The following is a 26,918-nucleotide window of genomic DNA, read 5'->3' as shown; positions in this document are numbered from 1 at the left end:
CACATCACTTTTAAGTCCGCATATGTGCTTTTGAATCGCCTTTGACTTCCTCTACTGATCTGGTTTTTGACCTCGAACCACACTTTAGCCAAAGCCCAAGCCAAAGCTGACGGCAAGTCAATGACAAAGCAAATATTTGGAGATAGCTCAGGGCACCGGAGACAAAGGATCTGGATCTGGGCTAATGCCTATGCCTGGCTGAGCGGCATCAGGTGGTAGAGACTATGGTTATTCTCATCCTCCTCCAGGGAGACCTTAAGCCAAATATTCGCCGTAAAGTAAATGCGAATTGCGACAGAGCTTCGACTAAGTGCAGTGTGTAACTGCAGCACTCATCTCAACACAGACAGCAGCGAACTGATTAAATATCCGGGCTGCAGTTGGCGGAATCCGGAATACGGAATACGGATACGGAATCCCTGGCTCAGTTGTATGGTACTTTGTACACTCAGCATAATGCGAATCCATGTAGGGAAATGTAATTTGAACGGCAAAACAAACAGCAGGCTGGGGAAACGTTTGAATGGCGGCCAGGAAGGCTGCCAGGAAGTTGGGCAGGTGCTTGGGCTAAAAAACAAATGGCCGCCGCTGGATATTTACATTTACCCAGTGCCAGTAGTGGCAGTAGTGCCAGTGCCATTGCAGCAGAAACAGCCGGAGCAGCAGCTGTGGGAGCTCAAAACAAAGCCTTGGTAAACAGCCGAGCAATGTGATTAAAAAATAAAGGAACACAGCACAACAATGGGAAATGGGAATGGAATGGAGCATAGAGCCAAGACGTACACAGCGGAAAAAACAACAGCTAATTTGGTACGTTTTTGTATGGTGAACAAAGCCCTTATCTGGAATTTTATAAAAAATATATAAAATATATATATATTAATTTTTAAAAAATACTTAACACTTTTAGAAGGCAATGACATAATTTGTTTTTAAAATGTAAGAAAACTTTACATTTATAGTCGCCAATGATCACCTTACATATGTTTATTATTTCACTATTTGTTATTTCGCTTAACATTTATTATTATATAGGATGTATTACAAACGTCTATTCAGTTGAACTTTTAAAGTATTTTTTTAGCTAATTTTTTATTTTGGTTTTAAAAGAAGGACTCACCTCGTAGCGTGTGTCGATTTCTGGCAACTTTTGCAGGAACTCCTCGACCATCTTTCGTTGCACGTGCGCCTAGCACAGCAATCACTCACATACACACTCCCCTACGCACTCACACACACACACTCACACACACACTCACACACAGAAGTAGACGCAAAACACAGATACAAATACTATCAAAATTGACACGCACCAAATTAAAGTTTCAGCTTATCAATTATGGACAACTATTAATTACTGCTGCTAAGCTTAATTATTTTGTGGTTCTTTGGCATTGACAATTGTTAAAGCTGAAACACCTGTTGTTGTTTTCCTTTCTTTTTTTTTTCTCTTTATAATATTCGGATGTCACACACTGAGAAATTCGTAGGTTGCTGTCCTTTTTTTGTAACTTTATTTACTGGTTATTAAGAGGCTGATCTATGACTATTCTAAGATTTTTGCACTTTCCGTTGTTTGACTTTTGTGATTGTCTTGCCCCCTTTTTAATAGGAAATTTGGCGGTTGTGGGGGGGCGGGTGGTGCTGTATTTATTTATGGTCACTTGGCACTCGATTTGGGCGGTAGTTTTCAGCCCCACACACACTCTGGCGAACAAAGATACAATTTGGATGGAGGAAAAGAAGCTGAAGCCGTGTAGCGGAACCAAAACATGTGCCAAACTGCCTGCTCTTCGACAAAAAAAAAAAGGTTAACTCCTTGGGGCCCTCTGTGTGTGCGAGAGACAACCATCAACACTCAACCAACAACCAACAACCAACAAGCGCTGTCCGTTCACTGTCGTTCAGCACTAACAACAAACTGCAGAAAAACAAAACATTTATAGCCAGGACGACACACACGAGTCACAGGCAGCGCCGCCGACTCGTATCGACACGGCCCGAGCGGAGATGATGTTCTAAAAACACACAGCCTAGCATCTCGCATCGCATCGCATCGCATTTTGCCGAAAATTGACGGCAGCCGATGCTGGCCGATATGAAAAATAGAAAAAACGAAAAAAAAAAAAAAGAAAAAAGTGTGGCGCGCTTTTGAGGCGCCGGCGCGAGGCAGCCACAAAAGGGGCAGCCCGAAAAGGACGATGACGACTCCTCTGCTCCTGCGACTCTCCCGGTGTGTATAAGGGATTGTGGGGATTCCCCTCTCTGTGTGTGCAACTTGACACACATATCGAAGTGGGGAGAGCTTGCAGTCCAAATCGCATGTAGCAAACAGCATCCAAAGGAGCCGTGTGGAAGGCATTTCGAGTGCGGAGTTGCATGTTGCATGTTGCTGTCCTGATGTCCCGCTGTCCCTTTGTTTTGCCAGCACTTGTAAATAATTTGCAGCTAACGAAGGCGTCGCCACTCAAAAGAAGTCTCGCTGGAGTACCCTCCTTCCACTCTATCTGTCGCTCGCTTTTTCTATTTTCCATTTTCCTTTTCTATTTTCCATTTTCTATGCTTGCGAACGTTTTGGTCCTGGCTGCGAACGGATCCTTGCCGCATTTCCAAGTCGAGCAGTTATCATTAATCTCGAGCATTGCACACATGCTCTTAATCGATTGTTGTCAGCGGGTCGTGTTTGTCTAGCAATTACCACCGGAAAAACAACAATTGAGCCCAGGGGAGAGGCGCCACAACGGCACATAAGACTGCCGCACTGCCCCACTGCGCCATTGAAATCAGGTAAATCAAGTAGCTCGTTAAAAAAATCACAAGTGATCTAGATCTAATCTTAAAAATCATAGCTTTCCAATTGCCTCAACAAAGTTAATGAGATTTCTTATGGAAAATACAATGATTTAAGACTCTTTAAAAGCACTTTAATCTTTTATAGATTTTTATTTATCTTAATACTCACACTAAATTTAATATAAAATCTCTAACATCCATAAGGTATCATTACTCTATAAAACTGAAACTTTAGTAGCTCGAAGTCTTTAGATATTGATGTCGTTTTAGTGGCAATGTAGAGTATAAGTAAAATAAGCTGGAAACAATCCCTTAAATTCCTATATTTATTTATTATATTATATTGGTGATCGATGATTGTTTAACAACAAATAACTCGACATTCAAATTCAAAAGGCTTATTGAATTCCTATAAAGCTAACAAGGCGTAGAAATAATTTGTAAAAAATTCACCTAATAATAAAGCAGATTGTAACTTAAATATTTTAATGCATATCTCTCTTTGAGTAGCTCACTAATTTATAAGTTTAAAAGTTGTAGTCCCATTTATAAATAATAAAAGAATAATATCAGCACTTGATCAGAGAATCAAAGAAGTAGTTGTGCCATTATAAAGCAATCAAAGGTAAGTAAAAAGCCATTCGCTTATTGACTTGTTACGGATTGAGCACTTACCGAAGCCATAGCTGCCATGTCCTGTCCGTTCGAAAGTCAATATTTAATCCCAAAGTTGAACTATGACCGCACTCGCTGGCCAGTCGAGAAGCACTGAATGGAACTCGGCTAATCAGCAGGGAAACGGTCACCGCGACAATGCAACAATTGGCTTCACGCACACACACGTCATCGGGGACGAGGACCCTTTCCCTGACACTTTCCCTGCCACTTTCCCTCTTTCCTTTAACGCCAGAATGTCAAAGTCAACCACCAGCCGTGGGAATAAAAACAATTACTTGTCATCAGGTGCACAGACATAGACACAGAAACAAGTACACTCGCACTTGTCGCTTTACCTTTGAGCCAAAAATAAGTGGCACTCGAAAATGAATTCTCCGCATTTCGACTGTCTCGTTCGACGTGGCGATTTTAAAGTCCTTGAACGCAGCTGTTAAAATGGGTTTTTGGTTTCCAGGCTCGCAATGAATTATTTACACGGCAAACAGGTGATTTAGCACAAGTGCGGGCGTGTCCTGGCCAAGTGCAAATATGACAGACGCACGTACGTATTGAAGTGCTGGGAATTATTCAGGCATGTTCGTTAAACTACATATTTTTGAATTACCCGCCAAGATTTTAAATTTAGAGAAATCGAAGCTGCTTGCTGTGAAACTCACATTGATATCAAATTCCCACGTAAACAAAATTCTCTTCTTCCATCAAAAAATACAAGGAATTGTGTTTTAAGCATTTGTTTTATTATATCAATTAAATAAATAATGCTGAATGAGTAACATAGATTTTTGGAATTGTGCTTTAACCTTAAACGATGCTGCTTAAGAAAAAATAATTTATATAATGTTCTGCATCTTTTTAAACATAGATATGTTTATTAAGCTTTTTATAGCTATGAAAATTGATATTATTTTATCGTGTTTGGGCTTTTGTACATTTTTAAAAAGTAAAGTTATAAAATGTCTTGGGCATTGGGAATTTTTGAAGGTTATCGTATTCGAAGAGTTCTTTAAAACTAATTCTTTTGATACATATATTATTTAAAGATTTGGAACAGTCGTATCACTTCGATGTACTTGCTGTTTATTTAGAAATCACTTCGACCTGGAGGAACAAGTTCGCAGGTGCACCTGAAGATTTGAATTGATATTGAAAGATTTTGGGCAGTGGGAACACTTGAAAGGTTTTTCTCCTGAGTGCACTATAGAGTGTCGGTTAAGACAATGTTGAAATGGAAAGCGCTTTGGGCATTGCGAACACTTAAATGGTCTTTCTCCAGTGTGCGTTCGCATGTGTTGCTTAAGATTTGAACTTTGGCTAAATGTCTTATTGCACTGGGAACACGTATATGGTCTTTCTCCGGTGTGACTTCGCATGTGCGACTGAAGAGCACATTTTTGAATGAATGTTTTTGAGCAGACGAAACACTTAAACGGTCGTACTTCTGTGTGGGTTTGCATGTGGACTGTTAGATGTGCGTTCACTTTGAATGAATTTGAGCAGACAGAACATTTGAATGGTCGTTCTCCTGTATGGATTCGCATGTGCACTTTAAGATTGAATTTCACTTTGAAAGTCTTAGAGCAGTGGGAACACTCAAATGGTCGTTCTTCTGCGTGCGTTTGCATGTGTCTCGAACGATGTGAGTTCATTTTGAATTTCTTAGGGCATTGTGAACACTTGAACGGTCGTTCTTCTCCGTGAGATATTATGTGCTTACCAAGATGAGACTTCTGCTTAAAGGTTTTTGAGCATTGGGAACACTTGTATGCTCGCTCTCCTGTGTGCGTTAGAAAGTGTGTCTTGAGATGGGATTTCGAGCTGAATGATTTTGAGCACTGGGAACACTTATGAGGTCTATCTTTTATGTGGGTTCGCAAGTGTCGTTTGAGGCTTCGTTTGTGGATAGTTTTCCCACATTGGGGACAATTAAGCCGATGATCATCGACGTTTTTGGAGTTGCCATCCTCAGAACTAGACACATGGTCTGAAATATCGTCAAACTCATCGTCCTCATCATTATCTTCCCCTAACTCGTCTTCAGCTGCCTTTCCATTTTCTCCATGTGATTCCTCTTTCTCGATTGTCCCTTTCTCGGAACCATTAGAATCAGTACTATCCCGTTCCACTTTTCGTACATCTTTGAGAAAGCTGAAGACTTGGTGGCTCCTCTCTATCTCGTCTTCAGCTCCTTTTAAAGCTTCTCCATTTCTCCATTTGATTCCTCTTTCTCGATTGTCGCTTCCTCAGAGCAATTGGAATGAGGACTTTCCCGTTTCACTTTTCGTACATCTATGAAAAAGCTGAAGATTTGGTGGCTCCTCTCGTAAGTGTCTATAATATCGAATGCGTTCTGCGCATCCTGCAGGCATGATTCGCAAATGTTTTTGGGAAGTCGATCTTCTAGTTCAACTTTGTAGCCGGTGCACTTCGATATCACATTCGCAATTGAGATCCTAGATTTGTGTTTTGCTTCGAAAATATTAACCATATTTTCGTTGTTCATCAGGCAAACACGGCATATTGTCGAACTCATGGCTCGAAAATTGAGTAATCATTAAAAATTGTCAGAACAACACGAATTTAATATGTATATGTTTGTAATGTTGTAGTCCAATAAAACGATATCTGTGTTTCTGAGCTGTAAAGAGATAGAAATATATTGTTTAGAAGTTTTTTCAGAACTGGTACTCAGATAAAGCTAGAACTAAATAAAAATATTTTATAAACATATTAAATTTGTTTATGAAATCATTAGGCATGACATTGGGCTTAAATACTAGTTTAAGGCGCCAAAGGGTACTTAGGTAGGCCTATATAATGGTATCCTTGGTACCTGGCTACAGAATGGTGTTTTCAACAGCTGTAATCTTGTGTTATATGAGTGATTCCTGACTTTACGTAACTATGCAAATGCAGGCAGGTCAAATTTTAACACCGTACAAGCAAGATCGTAAGCTTTAGTCATTTTTGATTGATATACCCCACTATGTTAACTTATTTAAAAACCATTGTCGAAAATATTCTTACCTTGCTTTAATATGATGTTTTGACCATTTGCATTATTATAATAAATAATTAAATAATTTTGCTTATATTTATGATCTGATGCTTTATTAATACAAATCTCTATTAAACATGGTCTAATTATAAGAAGTTTGATTATTTTATCCGTTGTGGGCTTGTTTTAAATTATATTATTCCTGTGCGCTGGTTAACAAACGCCGGTTAAGACATGAAAAGTCCTTGAGTCCCATGGCTCATATATTCATTTACCTGCAGAAGGACTTGATTTTTTACTAAAAGATTTCACAAAACGCTCCCTTATTTGCTTTCTAGGTGCTGTTAGCAAGTGTCTCTTGGAAAATGGATTTCAGATAAAAATTTTTGAAAGTGCACCTGAAGATTTAAACGAATATTAAAAAATGTTCAGCAGTGGAATCACACTTGAGGTCATTCTTCTGAGTGCACTTCAGAGTCACGCACAATGTAATATTTAAATTGAAAGCTCGTGAGCATTGATATCACTTAAAAGGTCGTTCTCTTGTGTGCGTTAGCATGTGTTTCTTAAGATTTGATTTTGTGCGAGATGTTGTAAAGCAGTGGGAACAGCTATACGGTCGTTCTTGGCTGTGGGTTATCATGTGACCTCGAAGACCAGCTTTTTGTCTGAATGTTTTTGGGCACTGGGAACACCCAAAGGGTCGTTCTTCAGAGTGGGTTCGCATGTGGCTCAACATAGTTGCGTTCTGACTGAATGAATTTGAGCAGATAGAACATTTGTATGGTCGTTCTCCTGTATGGATTCGCAAGTGCGGCCCAAGATGAGACTTCTGGTTAAAAGTTTTTGAGCATACGGAACACTTAAATGCTCGTTCTCCTGAGTGCGTTTTCAAGTGTAGCTTAAGTTGGGGATGGCTGGTGTATGATTTTGAGCAGTGGGAACACTTATGAGGTCTATCTTCTATGTGGGTTCGCAAGTGTCGTTTGAGGCTTCGTTTGTGGATATTTTTCGCACATTGAGGACAATTAAGACGATGATCATCGACGTTTTTGGAGTTGCCATCGTCGTTATCATTACCTTCCCCTTTTCCATTTTCCATTTTTTTATTTCCTCCAGGTGATTCCTCTTTTTCGGTTGTCCCTTCCTCGGAGCAATTGAAATCAGTACTATCCTGGTTCTCTTCACGTACATCTTTGAGAAAGCTGAAGACTTGGTGGCTCCTCTCTATCTCGTCTTCAGCTCCTTTTAAAGCTTTTCCATTTTCTCCATGTGATTCCTCTTTCTCGATTGTCCCTTCCTTGGAGCAATTGGAATGAGGACTTTCCCGTTTCACTTTTCGTACATCTATGAAAAAGCTGAAGATTTGGTGGCTCCTCTCGTAAGTGTCTATAATATCGAATGCGTTCTGCGCATCCTGCAGGCATGATTCGCAAATGTTTTTGGGAAGTCGATCTTCTAGTTCAACTTTGTAGCCGGTGCACTTCGATATCACATTCGCAATGGAAATCCCAGATTCGTGTTTTGCGTCGAAAATATTAACCATTGTTTCGTTGTTCATCAGGCAAACACGACATATTGTCGAACTCATGGCGCAGAAATCAATTAATTATTAGGTATTGTAGAATTATATAACAATGTGAATAAATGTATACAGATGATTATACGTTTGTATTGTTTTTGGCCAACAACGCGGTATCTGTGTTTCTGAGCTGTAAAGATAAATAAATATTTCGCTTATTAGAGTTATTTCGAACTGGTACTCAGATAAAAGTAAAATTAAATAAAAACAAGAAAGAAAGCAAACTTCGGCAAGCCGAAGTTCATATACCCTTGCAGCTATTGCAAGGATTAAATACTTTTGAAAACATTAAAATTAGGATTTACTTGCGTATACGTTGAAAAACATTGAAGCTATGATGATTTGCAGCTCAATTATTAGATAGATATTTTATTTATTTTTATTATTTCTATGGGAGCTATGTGATAAAGTCGTCCGATTTTAATGAAATTTAAACCGTAATTCTGAAATAATTAACCATTACTATATGTCGCAGAACTAAAAAAAAATTAGAAAACAGCAAAGTTATAATTTTTTTTATTTTTTTTTTCGATTGTTCCTATGGGAGCTATAGGCTATAGTCGTCCGATCCGGCTCGTTCTGCGTAGAAACAGACGGACGGACAGACGGGCATGGCTAGATCGACTCTGCTAGTGATGCTAATCAAGAATATATATACTTTATAGGGTCGGAGATGTCTCCTTCACTGCGTTGCAAACTTCTGACTGAAATTATAATACCCTCTGCAAGGGTATAAAGATGTTGAGCAGTGAAATCACTTGTAAGATTATTTTTTTGAGTGCACTTCAGAGTCACGCACTATGTAATATTTAAATTGAAAGCTCGTGAGCATTGATATCACTTAAAAGGTCGTTCCCTTGTGTGCGTTAGCATGTGTTTCATAAGATTTGATTTTTTGCGACACGATGTAAGACAGTGGGAACAGCTATACGGTCGTTCTTGGCTGTGGGTTGTCATGTGACCTCGAAGACCGGATTTTTGTCTGAATGTTTTTGAGCACTGGGAACACCCAAAGGGTCGTTCTTCAGCGTGGGTTCGCATGTGGCTCAACATAGTTGAGTTCAGTCTAAATGAATTTGAGCAGATAGAACATTTGTATGGTCGTTCTCCTGTATGGATTCGCAAGTGCTGCGCAAGATGAGACTTCTGCTTAAAAGCTTTTGAGCATACGGAACACTTAAATGCTCGTTCTTCTGAGTGCGTGTTCAAGTGTAGCTTAAGTTGGGGATGGCTGGTGTATGATTTTGAGCAGTGGGAACACTTATGAGGTCTATCTTCTATGTGGGTTTGCAAGTGTCGTTTGAGGCTTCGTTTGTGGATAGTTTTCCCACATTGGGGACAATTAAGCCGATGACCACCGACGCTTTTTGAGTTGCCATCTTTGGAACTAGGCACATAGTTTGAATTATCGTCAAGCCCGTCGTCGTTATCATTATCTTCCCCTTTTCCATTTTCCATTTTTCCATTTTCTCCATGTGATTCCTCTTTTTCGGTTGTCCCTTCCTCGGAGCAATTGAAATCAGTACTATCCTGGTTTTCTTCACGTACATCTTTGAGAAAGCTGAAGACTTGGTGGCTCCTCTCCATCTCGTCTTCAGCTCTCTTTAAAGCATGTGATTCCTCTTTCTCGATTGTCCCTTCCTTGGAGCAATTGGAATGAGGACTTTCCCGTTCCCGTTTTCGTACATCTATGAAAAAGCTGAAGATTTGGTGGCTCCTCTCGTAAGTGTCTATTATATCAAATGCGTTCTGCGCATCCTGCAGGCATAATTCGCAAATGTTTTTGGGAAGTCGATCTTCTAGTTCAACTTTGTAGCCGGTGCACTTCGATATCACACTCGCAATTGAGATCCCAGATTCGTGTTTTGCGTCGAAAATATTAACCATTGTTTCGTTGTTCATCAGGCAAACACGACATATTGTCGAACTCATGGCGCAGAAATCAATAATTATTAGGTATTGTAGAATTATATAACAATGTGAATAAATGTATACAGATGATTATACGTTTGTATTGTTTTTGGCCAACAACGCGGTATCTGTGTTTCTGAGCTGTAAAGATAAATAAATAATTCGTTTATTAGAGTTTTTCGAACTGATACTCAGATAAAAATAAAATTAAATACAAAAATTCTTTTACCAGTTAAAAGCGATTTATTGTTACATGAGCAGACTATTTTATTCGTATACTATTTTGTTGAGACTTCTTAACTTCTTGGTATCAAAATGCTGAGATGACAGTGTGTCGACGGTTATTTTTGTAGTGATTTCATTAGGCATGACATTGGGCTTAAATACATTTTTGATGCGCCAAAGGGTTTTCAGGTACCGCAGGCGAGTACCTGGCAATCGGTAAAAGGATGTTTCCAACAGCTGTTATATGACTATGCAGATGCAGGCTGGTCAAATTGATATACCGTGGACGTGGCCAATAAAATTAGGATCGTAAGCCTAAGGAGTTTTTAGCTTGATTTACCCCATAATTTTTACTTATTTGAAGGGTGTACGGCTTATACACCGACAAGTAAAGTTGGTGTTTACTGTTTTGAGACTCGTTTTTTTAGAAGTCAATTATTAAACACTTGCCTTAAAATTGATTGTCCCCTAAAATTCCCTCCCTTTGATAAAAACCAGAAATAATGTTTTGAGCGTATGTTTTTGTTTATATTAAATTACTAAATAACTTTGCTTAAGTAAGAATAATATTCATAGCCTGAAGCTTTACAAACATAAATCTCTACAATTCTTAGTCTAATTATAAAATATATATATATATATTTTATCCTGTGTGGGCTTGTAGTTATATTAAAATTAAATTACAAAATGCTTTAAGCATTGGGAGCCTTTGAACGGTCGCATTGTTGAGTTATAATATTCATTCTTCTGCAGAGAAACTTGAATTTTTACTTTGTTAAACTCACTTTATTGGACTCCTTTGGGCTCTGGGAACACTCCTCTTTTTGCTTTTTTTTCGTGGTGCTAGGTCTTTTAAGTGCTCGTGAAGATTTGAATTTATATTAAAATGTGTTTAGCAGTGGAATCACACTTAAGGTCATTCTTCTGAGTGCACTTTAGAGTGGCGCACAAGACAATGTTTAAATTGAAAGCTCGATGAGCAATGAGAACACTTAAAGAGGCGTTCTCCTGTGTGCTTTAGCATGTGTGTCTTGAGATTTGAACTTCGTTTAAATGTTGAAGTGCACTGGGAACAGTTATATGGTCGTTCTTCTCTGTGCGTTCGCATGTGTCCTTGAAGACCAGTTCTCTGTCTGAATGTTTTGGAGCACTGGGAACACTGAAAGGGTGGTTTTTCTGTGTGTTTTTGCATGTGGCTCAACAGAGTTGAGTTCAGATTGAATGATTTTGAGCAGATAGAACATTTGTGTGGTCGTTCTCCTGTGTGGACTCGCAAGTGCACCTGAAGAACAAATTTCAGTTTGAAAGTTTTGGGGCACAGGGAACACTTAAATGGTCGTTCTTCTGAGTGTGTTCGCATGTGGCTTACAAGGTGTGCGCTCTGTCTGAATTGGCTTGAGCATTGTGAACACTTGAATGGTCGTTCTCCTCCGTGAGTGATCATGTGCACGCTAAGATGAGGTTTCTGCTTAAAAGTTTTTGGGCATTGGGAACACTTGAAAGCTCGTTCTTCTGTGTGCTTTAGCATGTGTGTCTTAAGTTGTGAGTTCCAGGTGAATGATTTTGGGCAGTGGGCACACTTATGAGGTCGTTCTTCTTCGAGGGCTCGCAAGTGCCGATTGAGGTCATGACAAAGCATGTGCGCCGCAAGATGAGGTTTCTGCTTAAAAGCTTTTGAGCATTGAGTACACTTGAATGCTCGTTCTCCTGTGTGCTTCAGCAAGTGTGTCTTAAGTTTTGATTTCCAGATAAATGTTTTTGAGCAGTGGGAACACTCATAGGGTCGTACTGCTCTGTGCTTCAGCAAGTGTGTCTTAAGTTGTGATTTCCAGATAAATGTTTTTGAGCAGTGGGAACACTCAAATGATCGTTCTCCTGTGTGCGCTTGCATGTGGTTCAAAAGATGTGCTTTTAGTTTGTAATTCTTTGAGCACTGTGAACATTTGAATGGTCGTTCTTCTCCGTGAGCTGTCATGTGCATACTTAGATGATACTCCCGCTTAAAAGCTTTTGAGCACTGGGAACACTTGAAAGGTCTTTCATTTTTCTGGGTTCCGTTTCGTTTAAGAAGATTCTCCGGACAACCATCGTCGCTCTTAGACAGTCCATCATCAGTACTAGGCTCGTTGTTCGAGCCATATAGCTCGACATTATCACTATCATCTTTCGTGCTTTCGTTCAACGCTGGCGAATGGGACTGATCTTTTCCAAGTTTCATTTCTTGGCCTTCGCTTCCCTTCTCTCCATTTGATTCCTCTCCTTCGATATTTATATCTCCATATTCCCGTTCCTCTTCTCGTAAATCCCTTAAAAAGCTAAAGAATTGGTTGCTCCTCTCGTATGTTTCAATAATATCGAATGCGTTCTCCGTATCCTGCAGGCAGGACGCGCAAATGGTATTCGGAAAGCGATCCTCTTTCGCAATTTCATAGCCAGTGCACCTCGATATTACTTTCGCAATGCAAATGCCGGATTCGTGTTTGGCACTGAAAATATTAACCATATTTTGGTTGCTCAACAGGCAAACACGGCACATTGACGAATGCATGGCTTGGAATGGCTCGAATTATAAAACAATAAGAATTTTTATAAGCATGTATACGTTTGTATTTTTATAGGCCGAGTGGTGATGGAACAATGCTGTGTTTCTGAGCTGTAAAGAGAAAGAAAAATTTTGTTTAGTAGTTTCTCACAAACCGGTTATCAGATTAAATTAAAATAAATTACAATACATTTTTCCTTTTTATTAATAATATATTTATAATTAAATTGTTTGAATTTTGTATGAGTTAAAATTAATTTACCTATTTCACTGTACTGAACAACAAATTAATGCATTTAAGCATTCAAGTGCTGAGATGGCAGTGTGTCAACAGTTATTTTTGTAGTGAATTCATTAGCATGACGTCGGGCTTATATACGTGTTAAATGGGCCAAAGGGTGCTTAGGTAGGCCAATATAAAAGTATCCCGATAATTGCTACCTGGCCCCAAAATTAGGGTGTTTCCGACAGCTGTTACCTTAAGTTACTTGATAATAACTGACTTAACGTAACTGTGCAGTTGCAACCAGGCCAATTTATAAATCCGTTGCTGTGGTCGATCGTAAACATTTTGAGTGATTTTTTTTTACGACTTAAATAGATATTTTTGAATTACCCGCCCAAATTTCAACTCAAGCTACTTGCTATGAAAGTCACTTATGTAGTTGTCTCTGTCTTTCTTTGCCTTTGGCGTCTGCTTGCCGTTAGACCGAACCAAAGGTGCTTGCTATGAAACTTCTTTGCACACTTTAGTTGTCTCTTTCCCTCCCAAACTGCTTGGCTAAACTGCTTGCTTGAAGCAGAAAATTCAAATGTAAATTTGATAACAAGAAAATAAAAATGCATTTTTTTCGTTTGTGATTTGTATTTTGAAATGATTTTCATATAATTTCTGACAAACTTGAACATTTAATTAATTTCATTACACATTTATAAATTTCATTTGTTACAATTTTCGTTCGTTTATCGTTTTTATCGTTCTCGGACCGTTCAATTTGCTAATGTTTTTGTTTTGATATTTCATGTTAACGTCCCTGGCATTTCTGTTCCCACTTATGTTATTTTAATTTCGTTAAGAATATCCGTATAAATGTATGCGCATACGCAGATTCAGAATCTCCATCCGTTGGCATTGCTGGAATACTAGGATCGAAACGATACAGAGAGATGGACAGCTACAAAATAGATACATTTACAAAAAATAGTTAAGTATTATGTAAGCACGGCCTCGATCCGCAATTCTTTCGTCCCTACGTACATATATATATATATATATATATTTTAATAAATACTTCCCGTCCGTTGTCATGCGGCCCACGTTGAATTCAATATTTGGTTTGGTTATTCACTGATTTCACTACACACTTGAATCCTCAGTTTTTCTGCTTTGTTTTTAGCTTTCTCATATTATTTTATTCTTGTAGTTTATTAATTACTATTGTAGTTTTCTTACGACTTAAGAGTTGTGCCTAATGTATTGCGCTCATTTTATCGTTGCTGTTGTTTATGAATTTTGGTGTTCGTGTGGTGCTTGACTTTTCTGGTTTTCTATTTCTCTTTGTTGGTGAGCGATTCGCATTGGTTGTACATGACTATCAGTAGGATCCTTAGATAAGTTACGGTTCATATGATACGAGTGATTGTGGGCAGGTGGTTGGTGGTTCACTTGACTTGTGTGTTCGTCCCGACAAAAAATGCTACCTATCGTTAATCAGTTAACATTATGGATAACTACGAACTAAAAACTTAAGCTAAACGAAACCCTAAAACTGAACAGCCAAAGAAACTAAACGTAATCCATTGAGTGTTCGCCAGTCAAACTAGCTGAGGCCAGTGCTTTCCTGCGCCTCGGAAATGTTCCCACTTGGCACAATTGGTGCGGATTTGGAAGCGTAGGATGCGGATGCGGATGAGGAGGCGGGATGCGTGAGTAGTGGTCTCTGGATCCTGTCCAGCGCCATCTGCCAAATGGCCATGCTCTCGTCCGGCAGAATGGCGTGATTGGTGAAGAGGAACGGGGGCTCTTCGAGATCAGCCCCACCGCTGAGCAGCCTGCGAACGTCCTTCTGCTCGAGATAATATTTCAGCTTGGTGATCTTGGTGCCCGTCTCCTCGGCCAGGATGCCGGTGATTAGGACGTCGTCCACCCAGAAGTATTTGGACTTTTGCGCCGCCTCGTACAGTCGATGCACCACATCCGGTGCATAGACGATGGCCATCCCGGGGCAGTATTCCGGGTAGAAGCGGTTCGGGTACTCCTTGTAGGTCACCCGCCACTTGGACTGCAAGGTAAAGGATTTTTATTATTAGATGGGCAAAACAAAAATTTCTTATGATATATGTTTGCTTTGCATTCAATTCACATTCTGATGTACCGAACCGGTATCTGTGACACCTCCGATTGTTATTATAATTACATTATTTTCAGATTACATAATGTTCTTTTACGTTAATTGATTTTTAATTACAATATTTCATGCTTTTTTTTTGCCTTTAAATAATTTAAAAAAATTTAATGAATTTTTTGAACTTTTATGATGATAATCTTAGATAGATTAAAAAATAAAATAAATAAATAAGTTAATAAAAAGCTTTTAAAATTTCCTGTCATTTAATTCTATATTGAGATTTTCATTCAAAATCAATTAAAATACATTTTAGTGTTTTTTTTTTTTAATTTTTGCAATAGAATTAAGTCATTACAGTTAAAACTATGTGTTAAAAGTTACTTGTCAAAGCCTAATGCTGGAATATTTGTTTAAATATATATTTAGATAATTAAACAATACTATGCACATCTTCAGTTTGTTAAAGGCTCGTAATGGCTCTATAAATTGCATTCCGAAGCTCACACAAAACCCAGCCAAGTGATTTTTGTAAATAAAAGAAGGCAAAGCAAACGAAATCATATTTAAGCATATTTAAGCACTTACCCGATATGTCCGCTTGACCCTCGACCGATTCACGGACCGGCAGAGCAGGAGGTCCGGATCGAGGAGCATCGAGTGCTCCGGCAGCGAGGGAGTGGCCAGGTACTTGACCAGCTGCGGCGTGTTCATGAACACATCGTCGTCCACTTTGACCAGCAGCTGGGCGTGGGCACACTTCTCGTTGAACCACTTGAGGGCCATCACATGCTTGTAGGTCATGTTGCGGTAGGCATCGTTGAAGTTGCCCTGGATGAGATCGCCGTGCTGGTGGTTCTCGCGTCCCAGAAACTGTTGCCATCTCTCTGCATTCTCGCCCACTCCGCCCACCAGAAAGATGACCCTGAGCGGGGTCCGATCTATGTAGCTGCGATCCGCCCACGTTTCCCGGATGATCCGCCGCTTGTCAATATTCCTCACTGCCGAATGGACCAATATCAGCACCCGCACATCCTTATCACAGGCGGGCTGATCCATCAGATAGGCGAAATTGGGCAGATCCATCAGGTGCATACTGCTGCCAGGGGGGGCGGGCGTTTGCGAAGCCATCGGCGGCGGGGGCGTGGCCAGGTATGTGTTGCTTACTAGGCTACTATCGTTATTACTAGGTGTGCGACTAGGCTGGTGGTGTATTATTTGGTTTGGTTTGCTCAGATTTCCCCGGCTCCTCCTCCCCGTTGGCGGTTGTGTGGTGGTGCTGCTGCTGATGCTACTGATGCTGCCACCTGTGCCGCTAAAATCCGCTGACATTTCCGCCTCCAACATCGGCGGCTGCTGCACACTGACCAGCCAAATGACCAGGCACACATTGATGCAGATGACCAGCAGGCACAACGATCGCTTGTCCATCCTAAAGGCTTGTGATTGTATCTAATTCTATTTCCGGACACCTCAAACGGAAGCGTTTTCTGCGTGCCTTGGCCATTTAACTCCAGATCCAAGTGGCTGTAACGGCACAGAGAGGTAAAAGGAAACGGTTGGTAATCGCCACTTAAGACCCAATTCCCCACTGAATTATCGCCAACTGGCGATAATCACCCAGAGCATTAGGGCAATTGGCTCGCTTGACATGTTGTTCATTTTCTCAATGTCTAAATGGCTAAATGGCTAACTGGCTAACTGGCTAAATGGCCGGCAGCAGGTGTCAACAGGTCGCACATGAATTAAGTGAGGAGCACACACTATCTTTACGGACTAGTTCACTGAACTGACGTCATGCAATCGATGCCAATGAAACGCACCTGCCATAATTCATTCAACGGGACAGCGTGACACCTGATGAATTCCGGGGGACATCCGAAACTAAACTGAATGTGATTCGCAGCAGTTTTCTCGCACTCGCACTCGCACTCGCATTAATCGACGGTGAAAAACGCTTAGAGATAAGTTGAAATTATTGATTTATTTGCCGCAATTGCGATTGCTTCGTCAATATCGATAATGAAATTCCTCGAAATCGTGCTCAATACTTTGTGAACTATACTACTGACAACGGAAACGATGACGTCCTGTGACTGAAAACCTTATCGAAATCGAGTCGTTAGTCGTTAATCGTTATGGTGAGCAAACTTATTCATTGGCTGTACTATAAACTGCGGGTGCTACTCGAACTCAATTTGATTCACATACTTAAACGGGTTTGCTATCGAAAATGGGTGTTACGTATCTATAAAATGGCGGAATGTGTTTGAATTTATTAATTTCGCTTATCAGACAGGGCAAACACGTGTAATTACCTAATTAGGCAAGTCTCGCAATATTGAATCGGTCTTCAAAAAAAGAAATGGAATTTTTTGGTAATTAAGCAGAGTTGGCAGACATTTGGTTTAAAATTGTAAAATTGAGAACGTTTTGAAGAACAAGTTTTAACTATTATTTATAAGGTCAAATGGTAGCATTTATCAGTAAATTAATCTAGTGCAATAAAATACCAATTTATTGCCGTTTCACAATAATAACCGACAGCCGGTTGCAGCTTGGTAATATGCAATTTTGATAAGATTCTAAAGTGAAGAAACTAAGCTTATCTCATCGGGTAAGCCCTATCTTAAATAAGCGATAAATTATACATTTATTTTAAAACTTTTGATTACTTTAATAATACAAAATGGCTCAATAGATTTCAGCCACTTATAACTTATAAGACCAACAATAAAGCAGACAAATGGGATATATGTATGTATAATAGTACTGGAACACACAAGTCAGCCAAATGCTTTTGGTTCGTTGACCATTCAACTGTTCATTATTTTACTTTTGATGTGAGCTTCTCCTTATCCACTTTGTCCTCAGTACATATATATTTTTCATATTTTCGAAGGCAACCGGAAGACGTACTCATGCACATGTCCATAGATAGTAAGCCAGAATAAAAAAGGAACAAAAACAGTCTGAGGTGTTCTTCAGTCACGTACTATAGTTGAGTAGAATGTGCACATGAGCTGCAGTTCAATTGAAATACAGTGTACCGATGGCTCCGTGGAATATTGTAATATTGAAATATTCTTGATTTGCACTCAGCTGATTATCCGTTTGTGAAACGCTCCCTTTGGAGGTTATTAAAAACCGTCTGGGAACGCTTTCCCTTGATTAGATAGCACGCTAGCTCCCGATAAGATTACTCCCCCTAAAGTTGTGCCCCTATATACATATATATATAAATATATATATAAATATATATATATTTCATATCATTATTGGGATCGAAAGCGTCACAACTTTGAGGCCGGAAAAACACGAAACGTTATAAAATTGTTATATTCATGTAAATTCGCCGCCAGAGTCAATAGTACTCTATAGACGTGGTAAATGTAAAAAGGTTGTTAATGGCTGATGGTAGCACGCAACTGTTTCGTAGGGAAAAACTGTGTCCCTTGACTTTTGGCCACGGCAGCCACAAGCGGCCAGATCTGGAGAAAATGAAAAGAAGTCGAAACTCCGAAGCTATAGCTGCCGGATGCGCCGACCTCGAGATATGCAAAAACTAATTACAACTGAACCTTTGACCTTTGCCAGCTGTGCGATACAAAGCAAAAGCAAGCCTGGCCAATAACAACCAAGGCCGAAATGCAATGCAAAATGAAGTTTTGCTGCAGCTCAGACTTCGAGGGTGGTTTCAACACAAATTTACTGCCAACAGTCACGATATTGTGCTTGTTAAGGATATTAAAAATAATTGTAAGTCCACTCCTATTATTTTTTTAGTTAATTGTCGGTTTATGTTACTTGATAAATTTTAATGGAGTTTTTAAGTAAGTAAAATCAAATTCATTTTTACTTTTTTAATGAAATATACACAATTTAATACCTTTAAAAATGGTTTAAAACATTTCCCTCTTAGTATAAAAAATTGATATCCATTTATTCAATTACATTGAGCCACCAATCGATTTTGTATTCTGACCTTAACATTTTAATTAATTATAGAGATAATTAAGTGATGGTCAACCCGGGAAAACCCTGGGGATTGTCATCTTCATAAATTATCTGGATGACCTGCATACCGCGACTCTCTGTGCACGATATGAATTCAATTAGGAAATTACTTTTCTGCTCTTTGACCTGAACGAAGTTACTCCATTGTTGGTTATGTTCATATCAAAATGATGAAAGAACAAAGGCGATCTTGATTCTATATATATACAAAAAATCAAGATATGGGGTTCTTGTTCATATGTAGTAAAATATGTTAATATTTTATAATATTTAAGCACTCCTGGCAATTGTTTGTTTATGATATAAAATGATAAAAAATAGACTTTGTAAGCTAATTTATTTTTCCCGTCCCTTTGTGCAAACATTGCTGAAATACGTCACCTTTGTTTCCACTAAAGTACTCACACCTCTCGTGAACTTTACACAAAATAAGCCTCGAATCCGAGAAGCTATATCATGGGGGCAAATAGTCGGTTTTTGATGTGGTGCGGGGCTGGGAAGTTTGCCAAAGGCTGGCATTTTGCAGTCGATAAAATGCCAGCAGCAACGCCAAATAACTTTTTCAAGTCGAAGGTTAAATTTTATCGTAGCCAGAATGGGCAACAAAAACATCAGCAGCGACAATAGATTCGTCTGCAGTTCGTAGCCGGTCGTCTTCCATTGTTTATCTGGTATCGTATTGGGCTTTTGATATAGTTAGTTACCGACCGACAGTTTTCCCTCGGAGGAATTGTATTCATTGAATGGCAGCAGGTTGGCACTGCGAAAACTTGGCTGCTGCCCAAAAACACTTTGAATGCCTGTCAGCTTGTCCCTCACTTGTACACAATGCAACTTTCACGTGCAGCAGTTGTTGCTTTGTGGCAATTGCGATCAATCGGGAGTCCAATATTTATATATACATATCAAACAAATAAATACAATATTGAGGGCCATCACAGCAATACTAATATCCATTATTCCGACTCATTACAAGGCGAGCACTTAGTTGCGACTGCTAATTAGCAGCTGAACAAATCTAAAGTATAGCAAAATTAACAACAAGCCTTAACCATAAGTGCGGAAAAATTCAGTTAAAAATGCCAGTTAAAGTTTCCTTAAATGAGAAGTTACGTATGCGCACCAGCATCCATCACCCAGTTGTTGTTCAATTGAAAGTGTGAAAAGTGGTTGGGTTTTTTTTTGTAAGTCTGGTTCTTCAGATTATATTTTTTAGCGGAAAAAACAGCTTAAAGTGTGGATAACTTAGAAACCGGTTTTTGGCGTCGGTAATTATCATGCAAGTCACGTTACTTTTTTATGATTGAAAAAAATTTCGTTTAACAAAACATATTCTCTTTCAGAACAAACAAATATGTACTTATTCACAGCCTTGTTAAAAGAATACTAGTTGTTGTCAGCCTTTTCTGTTTAGACGCCCATAAATGCAATGAGTCTATTAGTTAAATGCTCCATAGTTATCTCACATTTTTAATCGTCGTTTTAGCAAACTATTTTTACATATATTCCATGACTAATATATACTATCAAATGCATTCATACATTTCAATTGAATATGGGAAAAACGCTAATTGCTTGGAATTTTCTCCAATTGATGTGGGGCTATTGTTTACGCACCAAAGTGAGACAAATTGTCGGAAACTGAAGCATGGAAATGCGCACAGCTGGAGATCGTATATATGTCACTGCAATCTGAGGGCATCTCGAGCACCCGGAGAGCGTTGCATTCACCACTTGGCATCCTGTCGCCGTCGTCAAATGGGAGTCAAGAGCTCAAGCATTAAACTTTAAGTCCCCGCCGCCGGACAGACAAATCTCCCTCACATGTTGATGGCTCACAAATGCAGCCATCCATGTGTGCCTACAAACAAACAGATTGTGTATGTACAGATTGCCATATGCAGACACACTGAGAAAATATCATGGGAAATCAATCAGGGTCTAAAGAAATTTCAATTTTGTAAGACCTCTTGAGTCAAGGTTTTATAGGTTAAATATCAAATTAAATTTAAGTTGAACGAATACATTAGGGTGTGTACCCTGTAAATGTCTCAAGGTCAGTTTTTCATTGCAATTAATTGGCATCTATTCGAGGAAGCTCAATTAAATCAGAAAAATATCTGAGGTAAATAATATGGCAATTTTATGGCAAATTTTAATTTGTAATTTTAATAAAAATTTTTACAGTGCATGTATCATGCTGAGAGCCACGGAAAACTCGCCCTGTCCCAGATGTCGAAAAATGTGAGTCAGCGGCTTGAAGGAGTTTCGCAGACTGGCGGAAAAAAAAAAAAGTAGGGGGAGGGGGGGTTTAGGAAAACCCAGACGGGTTTTCTGCTGCTAACATGCCGCAATTACAACATGCTGAGGGAGTTTTTCTCTGCCGACAACATTTTGCGATGCGGTTTGTGGGTGAAACTGCATAGGCAGCAAACTTTTCCCATTTTCATTTCCATTTCCACTCCGAGACAGCACGCACACACACGTGGGCAAACAAATTGCAGGGCAATGCTAAATAACGATGCCAGACAGATATTTAGGCGAATGCAATTGTGCAGGGGTGTGGATGTTAATGTGCATGCCATCGCAATCGCAATATGAGACCTCGCAGGCAACGGATGCGGATGCAATCTGCCGGAGCCTCCGGCGGTTTATCCGCCTTCTTCTCTGGATTTACGAGCCCTATCTTACGACCCGTCTTGCCCAATTCCTGTGGCCAAGGCTTGGGCGTTGGCCTGCACTCCCAGAAACAAAAAAATAATGAAACGAAGCCTTTCTAGGTCAGCTTTTTCTTTTGTAATAATATTAAACGCCATAAGATGCTATTAAGCATAAAAAAAAAAAAAAAAAAAAAAAAAAATATTTTCGAACTATAGATAAAGGAAAAGTCAATAGACTAAAACCTGGGTTGCAAGAAAGTCTGTGACTAAGTAATGAAAAATATAATTACCTTGAAAAATAAAAATGAATCAATTTTATTTTTATTCAAGAATAAATGGAAAAATCACTTCTTTATTTATAAGTCTTTGTCAGCTTAATTTGCTTTAATGACAATTTTCTTATTATAATTAAATGCTTCTTGTGAAATGAGGTCACATGATGCACTTAAAATAAATAATATTAAATGTATAAAAGATAATTACAATTACAATTGCCTTTTTGTTATGAGCTCAGGGTCATTTCTCGCAGTATAAAGTCACAAAGCCATAATTAACTCATCCACTGCGGCGGTAGAAAACACATAGTTGCCAGTGTGCTATCGTCAGGACATGGATGGCGGAGTTTCCTGTTGCCACATAAAGTGCAGAGCATTACTCATAACCCCAAAAGAGGGATCATAAGAAATGGGAAGAGGGGGATTCGACTGGTGGCACGACATGGCGACGACAAAATGCATTCAGTTTGATTGAAGGACACAGCAGACTGAGTGACAAACCAGCAAACCAGCAAACCCCGCAAATTGGCAATTAAAATGCCAAGGGGGAAAGGTAGTTGGCAGAAAGTCCGTGAAAGAGAGAAATTAAAATGCAAAATAGAAGCACAGGGACACGCCCAAGCGAAGAGGGAAGGAAAGGACTTTCCTATTTTATAGCCTTCCGGCGGGGTTGGTCACTCTCTCGCTCGCTTAATAATTTATGAATACATATTCCTTAGCTGAGTATGAAAATTTAATTACGCGCCTTTTGTTCACATTTTCACAGGCCAGCTGGCCAAAGTCCAGTTACTGAACCCTGGTCAAAACGAGTTTTGTGCACGCACTCTCCGAGATTCCTTGGGCCAGTGGACTTAATCAAAAAATACAATATATTTGTGTTTTACTTTTGTAAGGAAGGGAAAATATAAGAAAACAAAAGAAAGAAGAAAAAGAAGACAATACAACAAATTTTTGCGCTATGACTCAGTTTTCTTAGGTATTTGAGATCACATTTCGAGGCACGTTTTTGGTTTAGTTTTTATTAAAAAGTTTTTATGAGCGGTAATGCATTTTTTGCTGATCACAAATTACGAGGAAATTTGAACAGAGCAATGTTGCTGCTGACAGTGGATTTATAAGTAAACAAAATTAATTTCATTCCATCAGGGGGCAATGCAAAAATGTACGTCTTAACCATAAATTAGAAATAGAACTTTGTTAAAGTTCGCTTCAGTGCTACATTTTTCGATACGTTTCTGGTTTTTATCCTTTTACACGGGCAATATATAAATTCCAGATACTCGCAATATTTATAGAAATGGTTCCCCATGTGCAAATATTTGCGAGGGAGGTTGCACCTCTTTATCACTGAATTTAAAATACTTTTCTGACAAGCTAAAACATATGTGTAAATAAGTTGGATGAGATAACATAACTCTTACAGTCTATAATGGATGGTTTTTGTGCGCAAACAACTTAATCGTAAATCGAAATTATGTACACACATACTTCTTTGCCAAACGATTTTGATTCTGAATGGTTAGTAAAATTTGTTTTATATCGCGACACTTTTACTTTATTAGCTTTTACTTTCATGAAATTGTAATAACAATCTTAACATTTGGTAAACATAAAAAAAAAGTTAAAATTAAATACATTTAAGGAAAAAAAAACATTCCCCGATAAGTAAAATTATTTTCAAGTGTTGTTAGATAAGATTTTCAAAAGAAATACCTTTTTTTGTCATCGCTAGTGGCTGCCAAGCTGTTCTGTTAAGCAATTTTATATTTAAAAACGATTTCTCTTTAAATTATTTTTTGCGATTTAAAAATTGTTTAATCGAAAATCAGTTGAACGTAAAGATTAGTAATAATTCGCCGCTCTTTCGTGTATCGAATATTCAGATCGCGGGGAGCAGCGAGCGGGAGTAAAAGAGAAAGCAAAAAGCTTAAGCCGCTGACGCTGACGTTGACGTGACGTTAGCGGCAAATCTTGGGGTCACTGTACGGACCAATAAATGTAACACCGCTAACCGTCTGCCGCTTCGCACCGCCACTTATCAGTGGGCCAGAAGCACAAGTGGGCGAATAGAAACAACAACAGCGGATACGCAAACAAACAAACAATGCGAAGACAATGTTCTGATGGGCCACTGAAAAAAATTTTAAAATTCATATGAGAGAGAAAAGCTATTGAGGGAGATGGATATACAAGAACAGAAAAGAGAGAGTGGGAGCTTAACTTGGAACCGGCAGCAATTAAAATACAGAGCTTTGAATGCCAGCAAGAGTGTCATAGAAAATTTAAAGTGGTGCAACTAACTAATTGGCTGAACTGAAACAGCACTGTTTACATTTTTATATTGATTTAGATAAACAGGTAAATAGTTGAACATTTTTGCAGATTTTTTAAAAAACCACAAACAATTTTTTAAAATGGAAAAAAGCAGAGCTTATTACAATCGAACTAGATTTGCACATATGTATGTATGGAATGCTTAGTGCTTGAAGCTATGGTGGAAATGTACCAAATTTCGTTTTCTACTATCAAGAAAAGAAAATGTAATAAGTATGATTAACTTATTAGTCATTTTATTAAAAGTAAATCTTGTTTTAATAAAATGACTAATTTATGGTTTTATTTGGCGGCTTGAGGTCATGTATTTGTTGAAAAATTAAAGGCAATGTTTTTAATTATTTTATCCGTTATATTTCGGCCCCTCCACTGCGACCGTCATCAGGGCAAATTATTTACACGTCTGCACTTTTCCAATGTGGACTCTTGTACTGACTAATAAAAAAAGTTTTTTATACCTACGGTGGGAAAAGTTACAGAAACGGAAAACTAAGTTCTTTGTTTAACTTTTGCATGCAATACTACTACACACTTTGTGGTCTTGAACCAAGCATTCGATGATTTACAAATAATTTTGATGAATTCAACAAAATCAAATATATATTGGCGTTTATGGAGGTAAAAAATTATAAAAAATTCACAGATCAGTGGTTCTTCTTTTCAGAGCTGTAGAAAACGAAAAAAGTGTAGGTTCCACTGTAAGTGATTGAGTAAACACTCTCGCAATCTTGAGCAAACATTCGCGCGAGGAAGAGAGACAGAAAGATATACTGAGGGAGATGGGGCAAGGCGGCACAGTGGAACAGGCCAAGGCCAAGGTGCTAAAAAAAGCGAAAAGGAGCAAAGGAGCCAAAGCGGTGGCAGACAAACAGGCATGCGTGCCACTGTGCCTGAACTTGTTCAAGGTCAGTCCCCAGCGACAGCGACATGCTAAAAAAAATGAACAAAATTCCAACAAGCAGAGCATTCTACAAGCCTGAAACAACAACAAAACCGCGCTGGCCAAGTTAAAGGCGATGAAAAGAGCGAAGGAAAAGAATATAAAAAAAAATCCACGAAGTACACAACACATGGAAAGAGCGAGTGAGAGAGCGACTTTACGGCCGCACAGCAACAACAAAGGGCTGCTGTTCAATGATGCTGATAACGGAAAAAGACAAAAAACCCTTAAGAGCACACAAGACAAAAAAAAAAGATTAAAGCCCAAGTGCTGGCTTAATTAATTTCTTAAATTTTTTTTAATGATTTTATTTACCTGTTTGTTGTTCGCCGTGCTGCCTCTTCATTTGTCTGCCATTTATTATCCTTCCCGAAAAAAAACACGCAACTTTGGTGTTTTTTATTAAATTAATTTCCAAAAGAAACACACGCACTCGCACCCATTTTTGGGTAACAGTTAACAAACAAAGTTGGAGCGTGAGAGACAGCAAGTCGGGAGTGCTAATTTAACACACACGCGCACACAGTTGTGAATTTTTTATATATTTTTGGCATCAATTTGTTGTTGGCAGCTGGAATAATACATTTATTTAACACAATTTTCATGCACACATGGACACACCAATACACACGCGGCGAAAAGGAATGCAAAAGGAGAAGAAGAAGAGGCAGGCTGAAGGATGCTGGGCCTGGATTTCTTTTTTCGCTGCGCCTTTTTGCCGTTAAACTTTCTTTTGGAATCACTTTTATTTCGGTTTTATTTGTTGACGAATGATTATTATTGTAATAGTAATGCTGCTTTTTTAACATTTACTTAAAAAACATAAAAACCGACGCCACAAAACGAAAAAACCACAGCGCGGTCATAAATTATTTACCATCATGCAATTTCAATAATTTCAACAGTTTTAATAACGGTAGCTATGTTATCACCAGAAAATTACCTACAAAGATGTACTGAAACCGGATGTTATTTGATTCCTTTTTTTAGATATATTTTTTAATATTTTTAAGTGGTAAAGAAAACACGAGTAGCGCGTCTAAATGAAATTCAAAGAGTGAGAGGGTGCTTCGCTTGCTCAGAGGTTTTGAACAGTAACTCTCTCTTGTACGTTACTCTCTCTCGTCTGATGTTGATGCGGCGAAATTTTCTGTTAACTGCGACAGTGGCGTAGGAACTAAGGGGGATAGCGAATAGTTATCGACAATTCAAACAAATTTAAGCTGAAAAGCCATTTTTACTTAATTTATTAGACAGTAATTTTAAATAATTCTTAACTAAAACCACTTGTAAACATAATTACATAACATAATATACATTTTTAAAAAGGGTTGAAAATTGTAGTTACAAAATCTCTCCCAACAATTCTCAGTTAACCCCCAAATGCTAAAACCTTTATACGCCACTGAAATGTTAACAAAGAGCGGGGAGTGCTCTCTATTTTACTTTCGCAGGCGCGTGTTTAGGGATGAAAGAAAAATATCGATATACACTTACATTTTTGGGTGACCATTGGGTCGACCATTTATCGAATAAGCAAAACCTAAATATTAAAATTAGAAAGATTTCTTAAAATAACTCATACGCCACGATTTGACTTGCAAAAACTGCCCAAAAAATC

General features: G+C 38.7%; 3 protein-coding genes across 13 annotated transcripts; all 3 read right to left on the bottom strand.

The window, feature by feature from the left end:
- Positions 1 to 6,543: 6,543 nt before the first annotated feature.
- On the bottom strand, positions 6,544 to 8,069 carry LOC128257726 (zinc finger protein interacting with ribonucleoprotein K-like). Its single transcript, XM_052988895.1, has one exon. The coding sequence runs from the start codon at positions 8,055 to 8,057 to the stop codon at positions 6,990 to 6,992; it is 1,068 nt and encodes a 355-aa protein (XP_052844855.1). The 5' UTR covers positions 8,058 to 8,069; the 3' UTR covers positions 6,544 to 6,989.
- LOC128257725 (zinc finger protein 774-like) lies at positions 8,061 to 26,371 on the bottom strand. Of its 4 annotated transcripts, none has more exons than XM_052988893.1 (3): positions 26,241 to 26,371; positions 8,848 to 10,100; positions 8,061 to 8,178 (listed from the first exon to the last, which is right to left on the bottom strand). In XM_052988893.1, exon 2 carries the CDS (start codon positions 9,978 to 9,980, stop codon positions 8,886 to 8,888), a length of 1,095 nt encoding a protein of 364 aa, XP_052844853.1. In that variant the 5' UTR covers positions 9,981 to 10,100; positions 26,241 to 26,371; the 3' UTR covers positions 8,061 to 8,178; positions 8,848 to 8,885. The 4 variants fall into 4 exon arrangements, 3 of the variants coding, with proteins under 3 accessions (XP_052844853.1, XP_052844854.1, XP_052844852.1); XM_052988894.1 differs by having other exon boundaries at positions 8,072 to 8,178; positions 9,380 to 10,100; XR_008267894.1 differs by having other exon boundaries at positions 8,088 to 8,178; positions 8,768 to 10,100.
- On the bottom strand, positions 10,965 to 26,313 carry LOC128257723 (gastrula zinc finger protein XlCGF57.1). Of its 8 annotated transcripts, none has more exons than XM_052988877.1 (3): positions 26,175 to 26,313; positions 25,613 to 25,868; positions 10,965 to 12,837 (listed from the first exon to the last, which is right to left on the bottom strand). In XM_052988877.1, exon 3 carries the CDS (start codon positions 12,730 to 12,732, stop codon positions 11,101 to 11,103), a length of 1,632 nt encoding a protein of 543 aa, XP_052844837.1. In that variant the 5' UTR covers positions 12,733 to 12,837; positions 25,613 to 25,868; positions 26,175 to 26,313; the 3' UTR covers positions 10,965 to 11,100. The 8 variants fall into 8 exon arrangements, with proteins under 8 accessions (XP_052844837.1, XP_052844838.1, XP_052844836.1 ...); XM_052988878.1 differs by lacking the exon at positions 26,175 to 26,313 and adding an exon at positions 25,929 to 26,168; XM_052988882.1 differs by lacking the exons at positions 10,965 to 12,837; positions 26,175 to 26,313 and adding exons at positions 13,578 to 15,008; positions 15,660 to 16,598 and having other exon boundaries at positions 25,613 to 26,168.
- Positions 26,372 to 26,918: the final 547 nt, after the last annotated feature.

Source organism: Drosophila gunungcola (assembly GCF_025200985.1).
Source record: "Drosophila gunungcola strain Sukarami chromosome 3L unlocalized genomic scaffold, Dgunungcola_SK_2 000002F, whole genome shotgun sequence".
In the NCBI taxonomy this organism is placed as follows: Eukaryota; Metazoa; Arthropoda; class Insecta; order Diptera; family Drosophilidae; genus Drosophila; species Drosophila gunungcola.
The sequence above is the reverse complement of the archived record's forward strand: the minus strand, read 5'-3'. Positions and strand labels throughout refer to the sequence as shown.

Excerpts from the sequence above, each read along its gene's own strand:
- LOC128257726 (XM_052988895.1), bottom strand. The coding sequence starts at position 8,057 with ATGAGTTCGACAATATGTCGTGTTTGCCTGATGAACAACGAAACAATG.
- LOC128257725 (XM_052988893.1), bottom strand. The coding sequence starts at position 9,980 with ATGAGTTCGACAATATGTCGTGTTTGCCTGATGAACAACGAAACAATG.
- LOC128257723 (XM_052988877.1), bottom strand. The coding sequence starts at position 12,732 with ATGCATTCGTCAATGTGCCGTGTTTGCCTGTTGAGCAACCAAAATATG.